The 14,325-nt window shown below is 38.2% G+C and overlaps 1 protein-coding gene across 2 annotated transcripts in view; it reads right to left on the bottom strand.

Annotated features, from left to right (window-relative positions):
* Positions 1 to 14,325, bottom strand: part of LOC138327990 (uncharacterized) — a 44,764-nt gene that overhangs the window by 23,390 nt on the left and 7,049 nt on the right. For both annotated transcript variants that reach the window (XM_069274534.1, XM_069274535.1), the window contains exons 3-7: positions 11,645 to 11,745; positions 9,798 to 9,976; positions 8,885 to 9,109; positions 7,467 to 7,523; positions 1,108 to 1,191 (exon numbers count right to left, since the gene is read on the bottom strand). In XM_069274534.1, coding sequence (XP_069130635.1) covers positions 1,108 to 1,191; positions 7,467 to 7,523; positions 8,885 to 9,109; positions 9,798 to 9,976; positions 11,645 to 11,745 — 646 coding nt within the window. The remainder of the gene's footprint in view (positions 1 to 1,107; positions 1,192 to 7,466; positions 7,524 to 8,884; positions 9,110 to 9,797; positions 9,977 to 11,644; positions 11,746 to 14,325) is intronic.

The raw sequence follows: 14,325 nt of genomic DNA, 5'->3' as shown, positions 1-14,325 counted from the left end.
GATCTCTAGGACAAGTAGCGATTTATATTATTTACCTATAATTCCCCTATTGGGCCCCGCCCCTTCTGCCCCGTGGACCTGAGCCAAAATTTATACAAACTCAGTTCTTATTCTCCCAAGGATATTTCTGGCCAAATTTGGTTACATTCCATTCAGAACTCTATGACTAGTAGCGTTTTAAAGGATTTACCTCTATTTCCCCTATTGGGCCCCATCCCTCCAGCCCCTGGGGGGCCAGAGCCAAAATTTATACAAATTCTGTTCCCCTTCCCCAAAGGATGTTTGTGGCCAAATTTGGTTACAATCCATGCAGAACTCTATGACTAGTAGCGATTTAAAGGATTTACCTCTATTTTCCCTAATGGGCCCCACCCCTCCAGCCCCTGGGGGGCCAGAGCCAAAATTTATACAAATTCTGTTCCCCTTCCCCAAAGGATGTTTGTAGCCAAATTTGGTTACAATCCATGCAGAACTCTAGGACAAGTAGCGATTTATAGGATTTACCTCTATTTCCCCTATTGGGCCCCACCCCTCTTGCCCCCGGGGCGTCAGAGCCAAAATTTATACAAATTCTGTTTCCATTCCCCCAAGGATGTTTTTGGCCAAATTTGGTTACATTCCATTCAGAACTCTATGACAAGTAGCGATTTATAGGATTTACATCTATTTCCCCTATTGGGCCCCGCCCCTCCTGCCCCCGGGGGGTCAGAGCCAAAATTTATACAAGTTCTGTTCCCCTTCCCCCAAGGATGTTTGTGGCCAAATTTCGTTACAATCCATGCAGAACTCTAGGACAAGTAGCGATTTATAGGATTTACCTCTATTTCCCCTATTGGGCCCCGCCCCTCCTGCCCCCGGGGGGTCAGAGCCAAAATTTATACAAGTTCTGTTCCCCCGCCCCCAAGGATGTTTGTGGCCAAATTTGTTTACAATCCATGCAGAACTCTATGACTAGTAGTGATTTAAAGGAAATGTTGACGGACAGACGGACGACGGACGGACGGATGACGGACGACGAATGATGGACGCTGCGCCATGACATAAACTCACCGGCCCTTCGGGCCAGGTGAGCTAAAAATATACATACAATAGATCTTCAGTACTTACTCTTCCGTCGGCAGTTTTTGAAGCAGCAACAACGACAGCAATAACAAAATACCAATGCTATACATCCACAAACTCCACAAAAACCTGTAAATTACAATGGTTCAGTCAGATAAATGTTAAAGACAAAACATGTCAGTTTTTGTATAGTGGATTTCAGGTTCACTTCTCGATTTTATGTGTTAATACAAGGAAACTACATTCAATCAACAGGTGTATTACAGGTAATAAACAATTACATTACAATGTTACATGGCAGCCAAACTCAGGACCAATGATCAATATCCAGAAGAAAGTTGATTCAATGTAATTTCTAAAATTACTAATTACAAAGAAAGCTAAAGAATGTATTTTAAGACCTAATTAAGTACTCTTTATTCAAACATAAATCCAGCGAAATATCAAAGTTTTCATGCTTATCAAGTTGTCATTCTCAATACTCCAGGGGTTACTGTTAATATATCATAAGAAAACTGAAGGTAGTCCAGGAGAACTGAAGGTAGTTCAGGAGAACTGAAGGTAGTTCAGGAGAACTGAAGGTAGTTCAGGAGAACTGAAGGTAGTTCAGAACTGAAGGTAGTTCAGGAGAACTGAAGGTAGTCCAGGAGAACTGAAGGTAGTTCAGGAGAACTGAAGGTAGTCCAGGAGAACTGAAGGTAGTCCAGGAGGACTGAAGGTAGTCCAGGAGGACTGAAGGTAGTTCAGGAGAACTGAAGGTAGTTCAGGAGAACTGACGGTAGTCCAGGAGATCTGAAGGTAGTTCAGGAGAACTGAAGGTAGTTCAGCAGAACTGAAGGTAGTCCAGGAGAACTGAAGGTAGCCCAGGAGAACTGAAGGTAGTCCAGGAGAACTGAAGGTAGTTCAGGAGAACTGAAGGTAGTCCAGGAGAACTGAAGGTAGTTCAGGAGAACTGAAGGTAGTCCAGGAGAACTGAAGGTAGTTCAGGAGAACTGAAGGTAGTCCAGGAGAACTGAAGGTAGTGCAGGAGAACTGAAGGTAGTCCAGGAGAAATGAAAATAGTTCAGGAGAACTGAAGGTAGTTCAGGAGAACTGAAGGTAGTCCAGGAGAACTGAAAGTAGTTCAGGAGAACTGAAGGTAGCCCAGGAGAACTGAAGGTAGTTCAGGAGAACTGAAGGTAGTTCAGGAACTGAAGGTAGTTCAGGAGAATGGAACTGAAGGTAGTTCAGGAGAACTGAAGGTAGTCCAGGAGAATGGAACTGAAGGTAGTTCAGGAGAACTGAAGGTAGTTCAGGAGAACTGAAGGTAGTTCAGGAGAACTGAAGGTAGTTCAGGAGAACTGAAGGTAGTCCAGGAGAACTGAAGGTAGTTCAGGAGAACTGAAGATAGTTCAGGAGAACTGAAGGTAGTCCAGGAGAACTGAAGGTAGTCCAGGAGGACTGAAGGTAGTCCAGGAGAACTGAAGGTAGTCCAGGAGAACTGAAGGTAGTTCAGGAGAACTGACGATAGTCCAGGAGAACTGAAGGTAGTTCAGGAGAACTGACGGTAGTTCAGGAGAACTGAAGGTAGTTCAGGAGAACTGAAGGTAGTCCAGGAGGACTGAAGGTAGTCCAGGAGGACTGAAGGTAGTTCAGGAGGACTGAAGGTAGTTCAGGAGGACTGAAGGTAGTCCAGGAGGACTGAAGGTAGTCCAGGAGGACTGAAGGTAGTCCAGGAGAACTGAAGGTAGCCCAGGAGAACTGAAGGTAGTCCAGGAGTACTGAAGGTAGTCCAGGAGAACTGAAGGTAGTCCAGGAGAACTGAAGGTAGTCCAGGAGAACTGAAGGTAGCCCAGGAGAACTGAAGGTAGTCCAGGAGTACTGAAGGTAGTTCAGGAGAACTGAAGGTAGTTCAGGAGAACTGAAGGTAGTTCAGGAGAACTGAAGGTAGTGTTCAGGAGAACTGAAGGTAGTCCAGGAGAACTGAAGGTAGTTCAGGAGAACTGAAGGTAGTCCAGGAGAACTGAAGGTAGTTCAGGAGAACTGAAGGTAGTTCAGGAGAACTGAAGGTAGTTCAGGAGAACTGAAGGTAGCCCAGGAGAACTGAAGGTAGTTCAGGAGAATTGAAAGTAGTTCAGGAGAATGGAACTGAAGGTAGTTCAGGAGAACTGAAGGTAGTCCAGGAGAACTGAAGGTAGTTCAGGAGAACTGAAGGTAGTCCAGGAGGACTGAAGGTAGTCCAGGAGGACTGAAGGTAGTCCAGGAGAACTGAAGGTAGCCCAGGAGAACTGAAGGTAGTTCAGAAGAACTGAAAGTAGTTCAGGAGAAAGGAACTGAAGGTAGTTCAGGAGAACTGATGGTAGTCCAGTAGAACTGTAGGTAGTCCAGGAGAACTGAAGGTAGTCCAGGAGGACTGAAGGTAGTTCAGGAGAACTGAAGGTAGTTCAGAACTGAAGGTAGTTCAGGAGAACTGAAGGTAGTTCAGGAGAACTGACGGTAGTCCAGGAGAACTGAAGGTAGTTCAGGAGAACTGTAGGTAGTCCAGGAGACCAAGAGACCTAATAGACCTTAATGGTGATCTGACTGTTAATACAATATATAGCATAAATGAAATTCATAGTAAGTTGTTTAGAGATTGTAGTATATTTGACAGTGCGAGGTTCCCACTATTTTTTGGACCATAATTCAAGGCTTTTTCAAGATTTTTTCAATGACAATAAGTGAAATTCAAATCATGTTTTCACACTTTCAGATACATTTCACAAGCTGTGTGTATGCTTATTTTTTAAAAGTAATGCAACTTGAATGATGCTGACTGGACCTATTCCAACATAAAATTACATTCATTACTCGAAAGAAAACAGTGAATAAACTATGTATTAACATTGGTTTGTGTGTGTAGCTTCCTCTATGCTTCTCATGTTAAAGAGTTTAACAAATAAGCTAGTTGCTGGTTAGACCCAGTTTAATAAATTATGGATTAAAGAAAGTAATAAAATTCAAGTCTTTATCAAGGCATATCAACAAGTTTTCCTTGTTTCTCAAGGTTTTCCCTATCTTCTTTTTATTTCAATTTTCCCAACTTTTTCCAGTTTTCAAGGTTGTGGGGGAACCCTGGACATTGACCTTCATTGTGACCTTGAATGAAGGCGGTCAAGGTGATTAATTTGAACACACTTGGTAGTCCTTCATCCCACCATGCTACAGTTCCAATATCAGGTCTCTTGGACTCTTAGTTATTCAAAAGTCATTTAAACTTTAAGCCAATTTACAACTGTGACCTTGAATGAAGGTCAAGGTCAATTTATTTGAAAAAACTTGGAAGCCCTTCAGGCCACCATGCTAAAGGCCCAATATCAGGTCTCTAGGGCACTTAGTCATTCAAAAGATGTTATTAAAGATTTTAGCCTAATTGACCCTGAATGAAGTTTAAGGTCATTTACTAGTATTTGAACAAACTTGGTAGCCCTTAACTAACCAATCAAAGATCTGCAGAGACTTCCTTTGAAAATTACAGCAACACCCAACTATAAAGCCACACAGTCAACCACAGTGTATCATTACTCTATTTTATCAATGAAATAAACTTCCTGTCTCATCTGTTATTGCACAGACAGCCTTCAGTTTTGCTATAATATATTCCACGGGTAAATATAATGAGAGTGATAGTAACCCCTGGAATATCGAGGAAAGGGGACAGCTGGTTGGAGGCATACATTAACAATGATGATTAATGACAAAACATTTAACATGTCATACATGTATCATACAGAATGTACCTCATAAATCAAGCAACAAGTATAAGTCTGATAAATCTTGCATTGCATGGAACAATTGTGTATCAATTAGAGCCTTCATGTCTATCTGATTTCCTCAAACTATTGACATGGAACCTAAAGTTGTATGCATGATTTTAAAACAGCAACTGTATTTGTCAGTCACACCTCATTATATCATGGTTTTACAGTAACTGTATTTGTCAGTCACATCTCATTATCTCATGGTTTTACAGTAACTGTATTTGTCAGTCACACCTCATTATCTCATGGTTTTACAGTAACTGTATTTGTCAGTCACATCTCATTATCTAATGGTTTTACAGTAATTGTATTTGTCAGTCAGACCTCATTATCTCATGGTTTTACAGTAACTGTGTTTGTCAGTCAGACCTCATTATCTCATGGTTTTACAGTAACTGTATTTGTCAGTCAGACCTCATTATCTCAAAGTTTTACAGTAACTATTTGTCAGTTAGACCTCATTATATCTCATGGTTTTACAGTAACTGTATTTGTCAGTCACACCTCATTATCTCATGGTTTTACAGTAACTGTATTTGTCAGTAACATCTCATTATTTCATGGTTTTACAGTAACTGTATTTGTCAGTCACATCTCATTATCTCATGGTTTTACAGTAACTGTATTTGTCAGTCACATCTCATTATCTCATGGTTTTACAGTAATTGTATTTGTCAGTCACATCACATTATATCATGGTTTTACAGTAACTGTATTTGTCAGTCACATTTCATTATCTCATGGTTTTACAGTAACTGTATTTTGTTCAGTCACACCTCATTATCTCATGGTTTTACAGTAACTGTATATTTGTCAGTCACACCTCATTATATCATGGTTTTACAGTAACTGTATTTGTCAGTCACATCTCATTATATCATGGTTTTACAGTAACTGTATTTGTCAGTCACACCTCATTATCTCATGGTTTTACAGTAACTGTATTTGTCAGTCACATCTCATTATCTCATGGTTTTACAGTAAATGTATTTGTCAGTCACACCTCATTATCTCATGGTTTTACAGTAACTGTATTTGTCAGTCACATCTCATTATCTCATGGTTTTACAGTAAATGTATTTGTCAGTCACACCTCATTATCTCATGGTTTTACAGTAACTGTATTTGTCAGTCACATCTCATTATCTCATGGTTTTACAGTAACTGTATTTGTCAGTCAAACCTCATTATATCATGGTTTTACAGTAACTGTATTTGTCAGTCACATTTCATTATCTCATGGTTTTACAGTAACTGTATTTGTCAGTCACATCACATTATCTCATGGTTTTACAGTAACTGTATTTGTCAGTCACATCTCACTATATCATGGTTTTACAGTAACTGTATTTGTCAGTCACATCTCACTATATCAAGGTTTTACAGTAACTGTATTCGTCAGTCACATCTCATTATCTCATGGTTTTACAGTAACTGTTTTTGTCAGTCAAACCTCATTATATCATGGTTTTACAGTAACTGTATTTGTCAGTCACATCTCATTATCTCATGGTTTTACAGTAACTGTATTTGTCAGTCACATCTCATTATCTCATGGTTTTACAGTAACTGTTTTTGTCAGTCAAACCTCATTATATCATGGTTTTACAGTAACTGTATTTTTCAGTCACACCTCATTATCTCATGGTTTTACAGTAACTGTATTTGTCAGTCACATCTCATTATCTCATGGTTTTACAGTAATTGTATTTGTCAGTCACATCTCATTATCTCATGGTTTTACAGTAACTGTATTTGTCAGTCACATCTCATTATCTCATGGTTTTACAGTAAATGTATTTGTCAGTCACATCACATTATATCATGGTTTTACAGTAACTGTATTTGTCAGTCACATTTCATTATCTCATGGTTTTACAGTAACTGTATTTGTCAGTCACACCTCATTATCTCATGGTTTTACAGTAAATGTATTTGTCTGTCACATCTCATTATCTCATGGTTTTACAGCAACTGTATTTGTCAGTCATATCTCATTTTGTCAGTCACATCTCATTATCTCATGGTTTTACAGTAATCGTATTTGTCAGTTACATCTCATTATCTCATGGTTTTACAGTAACTGTATTTGTCAGTCACATCTCATTATCTCATGGTTTTACAGCAACTGTATTTGTCAGTCACATCTCATTATCTCATGGTTTTACAGCAACTGTATTTGTCAGTCATATCTCATTTTGTCAGTCACATCTCATTATCTCATGGTTTTACAGTAACTGTATTTGTCAGTCAAACCTCATTATCTCATGGTTTTACAGTAACTGTATTTGTCAGTCACATCCAGGGGTTTCATTATCTTTCAAAAGAGGCGGTACAATTGCATTGAATTTCAGGGGATACTTTTCTGTATCATCTGTATGCTATCTAATGTAATTTAGCCAAATCAGACAGTACGACAGCTAGGTTTAACCAGCAAAAAGTACCGTGTACCGCCTGATAATGAAACCCCTGCACATCTCATTATCTCATGGTTTTACAGTAACTGTATTTGTCAGTCACATCTCTTTATCTCAAAGTCAATTAAGATTTATTGAACATGGTATTTGAGTGTATTTTCTTCATTCAGAATATCTTATAAAAGTGAAAAAAGTAAATTTGACTTACTGACACATGCAACAACAACAATCAATATATGATTGATTTGCTGATCAGCGCTCTCTCCTGGTAAACAAAAATGTAGAATTACAATTAATTACATCATTCTTTTTAACTTTAGCTAGGAAATCTAAAATCAAAATTTGTTTCAAATTAATATCATTACTATAGTGCTATGATCAAATACAGTGGACCCTCGATAATCCAGACACCTTCGTTCCCAGCCTAAACTGTCCTGATTACGAATTTTCCAAACTGCCAAATTCCGTGTTCTTAGTCAATTAAATTGTCATGTACGAGTTACTCCCCTTGATCATGTAATCGATGATAGATTTCTATGTAATATACGTGTACTATAATAAATACTTTGTTTATTATGTTTTATAGCTATTTTTTTCATAGTACATTAAGAATATGAAATAAACGTATTTCTTTTTTAAAGACAAAACCAAATGCCATCATTAATTGTGTTTGATGTATGCATATAGCTACATATCCCTCTCTTGATCTGATGTACGGCAAATTATGTTTCAAAATGCCTAACAAAGGATCTATATCTACATCCTTGGCATAAGAAAACTATGATAATAAATAGTTGTGAACCATTTTATGGACGAATATAATTGTTATTTTGTATATTGTTTGTTTTTATTGACCATTTCCATAAGTCTTTTGCTTTCTGACTTACAGACGTGTGTAACAACCATGTGCACGTTCATGTATAACTTTCGTGCACAATGTCACACACGTGTATATGACATGTGCCGTAGCCTTTACATCATATACCATAGACGATGAATTTGAATAGATTCACATACATTTAAAATACGTTTTAATTTTGTGAATATTATCTCACTTTATTGTACCCGAACCTCAGAAAATAATTTTCTCGGCACCTGGCGACAGAAAATTGTCCAGATTATTGCAGGAATTTAGAAATGAGAATTACATTCCGTTCCCAAAATGGAGTTCTGGATTCAGAATCCGAATTTCCGAACTAGCGAGTATAAATAACATTTCTGTCCGGATTGTGAGTTGTCCGAACAATCGGCGTCAGGATTATCCCAGGTCCACTGTATCATTATTATACTGCTAGAATGATCAGTATCGTATTAACTTCAATAAAGATGTCATAATGATACATACAACACTGGAAATTTGAAAGTTAGCTTTCACAACTAAATCAATATTGTGCCATTTAATTTACATAATAACTACACGATACATACTATAGGTAATTCTGTCAAAATCAAATTGAAGCACAAAATGTTCTTTAACAAGTTAAAGTACAACCATGAAATCACACAATCATTAAATCTTTTCAAAGTGAATACAATTATCTTAGTGCAAATTTTCTGGTACAAAAAGCGCACAAGTATGACTACAAATATATGTTCGCATCTTTTTACTTTTCTAGTTAAACTTACTTTTCGCACATCTAGCATTTCCAAATCGAAACTCTGTAGGGAACCTTTTGTCAATCGGCCATCTTTCCCCACAATGTCCAAAGGACTCCCCAACAAGTATGTAGCCAGGCTTACACTGCTGGGTACAGTTGGTATACACCAAAACCTCTCCACTTGGGATGTTATCTAAACCGCTACACGGACATACCCATTCTCCATTCTCAATTGGATTTGGGATGATGCAAGCTGAATAATAAAGTGAAAGAAAATCATTTCAACTTGCATTTGATATCATTCTCCTAATTAGAATTATTTTATATGGCGACCATGTAGTTTATTAACTTAATAGTCATGACATAGCCATGAGTGCAATCTTTTCATCACATAACTAGTATATAAATCAAGGGAAAACTTTCTTGTTTCTTCTTAATATATTCTGCATGTGACATTTCCATCTACTAAAGACAGTTTTATAGAAATATCTTTATTTTTTTCACAATGCAGCTAGGTTTTCTGTATCCTTGCTGACAGAAATCTCATTGCCCATTCCATAATTTTACTTATACCTACTTAGTACCAGAGTTGTATAAAGAGGATCTTACATTGTGGATTACATAGTGGATAAGTAATACAAGTTTATTAAATAATTTAAACAATTTGATATTGGACGAGCTTTTAGTGTAAGATTCTATTTATCACATAACTAGTATTTCTGGAAATATAGACGATACTTTTAATTTTGTTTCTATAAAAGAATGGCAAAATCAGGCTCAGATTTTATGTTTCCATCTAACAAGACAATCGTGTGATATGTCATATTTGATTACGACGCCATTATCATTACACGTATGTCTAATGATATTTGAAGGTATAGCTGAACGGGTCAGTCATATGATAATTTTGTTATACCGTTATATGGAATATTTCAACTTACTAATAGGGTCCATGTGCCTACACCTGGGCACCAGATCAAACTTTAGTGGAATGTTTTCATTGTTCTTCACACACTGGTCCTCCCTGGCATCTAGATAAATCTGAGTTGATTCCCTTGTTTTCGCTGAGCAGTAGGTACATCTCAGCAGTTTTCGGCTATCAGAGGTACTTACGTAGAGACTGTAAAAAGATACATATAATCAAATTCACAAGTGGAAATTGTCTAGATATATATTTCATTACACTGTATTGTATACTTGGAAATCATATAATATTTTGTATTAGTGCAGGGGGTTGTATATGACTTTCGCTGCAAATCTTGCTAATTTTGTTACAAGAAACAATCTACAACTGGTATCCTTGAAAAATTTATTCTATGAACAGGTAGTAATGAGTATGATTTACTAGCATGTATTGCCGCCATGTTGGATCTGTGTAACTGCATCCGGTTCCCCATATGGTTAAAGCATTTGTGCTAGAATGAGGTTGATTGTTGTGTTAATGGTGTTCATAAGAGTACATTATTTTTGACAGACGATGGCCGAGTGATCAAGATTTCCTTCACCTCTGGGTTGAGAGTCCCATGTGGGGCAGTTGCCAGGTACTGACCGCTGGTCAGCAGTTTTTAAGTACTCCAGCTCCAACTAAATTTGGTAAGTCTTAAATGACTCTGGCTGTCTATCGGACATAAAACCAAGTAAACCATATTAAACAAAGGCAACAACAATTTCAGAAACAGTGTGTCATGAACAAAATATATCTGAATTTATGAGCCATTTCTTGTTTTTGTACTGAACAAGTTCTAACAGTTACATCTTAGAATATAATTTGGAGTCATTTTTCAATTAACATTTTGCTATTTATGACATAATAATAACGATACTTTAAGTGGTAAATTGGTTAGTACTGTATAATCAAGCTTGAATTATATGGCTTAAAATATTCATTTCAGAAGGAAAGCTTTTTCCCAAAGAAGACCAATAGACTATTCTGCAATCTCATAACTACAATTTATAGGTTGAACTTCCAATAAATGACACCACTTTTCATAATATTAATGGATCTGATTAATTCTGCAAAATTAACAAAATGTCATAGTCAAAGGAAACAACTCATGAGGTTGATTCTGATAACTGGTCATTATAAAAACAAGAGGCCCAGAGGGCCTGTATCGCTCACCTGGTTTGTAATGCCAAGTAATGTTCTGAATACAGGTTCATTGTTTCTTTTCTGAAAGAATTTTAAATTAACCTCTTATTTCCCTATTGGGCCCCGCCTCTCCTGCCCCCGGCGGGTCAGAGCCAAAATTTATACAAGTTCTGTTCCCCTTCCCCCAAGGATGTTTGTGGCCAAATTTGGTTACAATCCATGCAGAACTCTAGGACAAGTAGTGATTTATAGGATTTACCTCTATTTCCCCTATTGGGCCCCGCCCCTCCTGCCCCCGGGGGGTCAGAGCCAAAATTTATACAAGCTCTGTTCCCCTTCCCCCAAGGATGTTTGAGGCCAAATTTGGTTACAATCCATGCGGAAGTCTATGACTAGTAGTGATTTAAATTAAATGTTGACGGACGGACGGGCGGACCGACGGACGGACGGATGACGGACGGCGGACGCAGCCATAACATAACCTCACCGGCCCTTCGGGCCAGGTGAGCTAAAAATTCAACAGGGCTTAGCAATATTTGAAAATAGATAGATGATCATTATGTACATATTATAATAATGCTATCGTATAAACTAATATGTTGATGTATAACATATATATGCGGTGTATTCAGCAGCCGACACCTATCTTCTTTCATACTGTATTCAAAATAGTTCAAGTATTCTCTTCTAGTTACTCACAATCTCTTATGATATTTGTCCTCTCCATCCAGTATGATGCTGCACTGATCCTCCTCTGGCTTGTTATACACATTAGAAAATTGGTATTGGAAAACCAGGACCTGAAAGTAGAACAACATATAGTTAGATAACCATCTAGTGATTAATTCATATCAATTTCAAAATGTAAATTATATTGTTTACCTTTATCTCACTATAAAATCTACATGAATTTTTCTATTGACATGTCAACACTTTTTGAAATATAAATCCCTTTGTTTGAATAGTCAAAACAGGAAACACTAGCCTCTACGAAGAAAAAATCTGAGAATGACACGAAAACCAGACATTATTGTGACTTCACAATAGAGCGACATTGACGGTGCATTTAGATTTGGAAAATAAATTTCATCAAGTACCAATAGTCCAAAAAATTAATTATGAGCTTTGATGTCACTATTCTTTAATTTAATTAGGTTATGAAAAAATTTGTATGCAAACTTTTGTGAGAATCTGCTATGTTGATTTACATGTAGTTTGCGACCAATTTTTTTTTTTTTTGTCATATCCCGAAGAACTTAAGAACATGAGGCAAAAGGGCCTTAACGGTCATCTGACTACCTTGGCAATAATCATATAGGAAATTAATTAGATGTAAGCTTAGTGTTATGGTAGCCATCTTCGATTTGTGATCACCCAGAGATGTAACAACACTTTGTCGGGATCATGTCAGGGTAATTTCATGCAAGTTTCAGCCAAATTGCATCTGTAGAACTTGAGAAGAAGTTCAAAATATGTTTTCAAAATGGCGGTTGTGGTGGCCATCTTGGATTTTGGATCAACCCGAAAAATAGCAACACTTTGTCGGGACCATGTCATGATCATTTCATGCCAGTTTCAGCCAAATCACACTTGTAGAACTCGAGAAGAAGTTCAAAATGTGTTTTCAAGGTGGGGGCCATCTTGGATTTCAGATCGACCCGAAAAATAACAACACTTTGTCGTGACCATGTCAGGACCATTTCATGCAAGTTTCAGCCATATCGCACGAGTAGAACTTGAGAAGAAGTTCAAAATGTGTTTTCAAGATGGCGGCTGTGGCGGCCATCTTGGATTTTGGATCAACCCGAAAAATAACAACACTTTCTCGGGACCATGTCAGGATCATTTGTGTCTTTGTCAAATAAATGTGTTAAAACCTTACAAGGTGTTCAATTAACAAGAGGCTCAGAGGGCCTGTATCTCTCACCTGTTTTTTTTTGTAATTCTCACAAAAACTCTTACAATTAGAACAAGAGGCCCAGAGGGCCTGTATCGCTCACCTGGTTTGTAATGCCAAATAATGTTCTGAATACAGGTTCATTGTTTCTTTTCTGAAGTTATTTGAATATTTACCTCTAATTCTCCTATTGACCCCGTCCGTCCTGCCCCCATGGGGTCAGAGCCAAAATTTATACAAGTTCTGTTCCCCTTTTCCCATGGATGTTTGTGGCCAAATTTGGTTACAATCCATGCAGAACTCTATAGGACAAACAGTGATTTATAGGGTGTACCTCTATTTCCCTTATTGGGTCCCACCCCTCCTGCCCCTGGGGAGTCGGAGTCAAAATTTATAAAAGTTGTATTCCCCTTCTCCCAAGGATGTTTGTGGCCAAATTTGGTTACAATTCATGCAGAACTCTACAATAGCGATTTATAGGATTTATCGCTATTTTCCCTTATTGGACCCCACCTCTCCTGCCCCCGGGGGGGTCAGAGCCAAAATTTATACAAGCTCTATTTCCCTTCCCCCATGGATGTTTGTGACCAAATTTGGTTACAATCCATGCAGAACTCTACGACAAGTAGCGATTTATAGGATTTACTTCTTATTTTCTTTATTGGACCCCGCCCCTCCTGGCCCCTGTTGGTCAGAGCTAAAATTTATAAAAGTTCTATTCCCCTTCCCCCAAGGATATTTGTGGCCAATTTTGGTTACAATCCATGCAGAACTCTAGGACAAGTAGCGATTTATAGGACTTAGCTCAAATTCCCCTATTGAGCCCCGTCTCTCCTGCCCCCGTGGGGTCAGAGCCAAAATTTATACAAGTTCTGTTCCCCTTTTCCCATGGATGTTTGTGGCCAAATTTGGTTACAATCCATGTGAGAACTCTAGGACAAGTAGCGATTTATAGGATTTACCTCTATTTCCCCTATTGGGCCCCGACCCTCCTGCCCCCAGCGGGTCAGAGCCAAAATTCATACAAGTTCTGTTCCCCTTTTCCCATGGATGTTTGTGGCCAAATTTGGTTACAATCCATGTGAGAACTCTAGGACAAGTAGCGATTTATAGGATTTACCTCTATTCCCCCTTTTGGGCCCCGACCCTCCTGCCCCCAGCGGGTCAGAGCCAAAATTCATACAAGTTCTGTTCCCCTTTTTCCATGGATATTTGTGGCCAAATTTGGTTACAATCCATGCAGAACTCTACAACAAGTAGCGATTAATAGGATTTACCTCTTATTTTCTTTATTAGACCCCTGCCTCTCCTGGCCCTGGGAGTCAGAGCCAAAATTTATACAAGTTCTGTTCCCCTTCCCCCAAGGATATTTGTAGCCAATTTTGGTTACAATCCATGCAGAACTCTAGGACAAATAGCGATTTATAGGATTTCCCTCTTTTTTCCCTATTGAGCCCCGTCTCTCCTGCCCCCTGGGGGTCAG

The sequence above is a fragment of the Argopecten irradians genome, chromosome 7, assembly GCF_041381155.1.
Source record: "Argopecten irradians isolate NY chromosome 7, Ai_NY, whole genome shotgun sequence".
Lineage (NCBI taxonomy): Eukaryota > Metazoa > Mollusca > Bivalvia > Pectinida > Pectinidae > Argopecten > Argopecten irradians.
The sequence above is the reverse complement of the archived record's forward strand: the minus strand, read 5'-3'. Positions and strand labels throughout refer to the sequence as shown.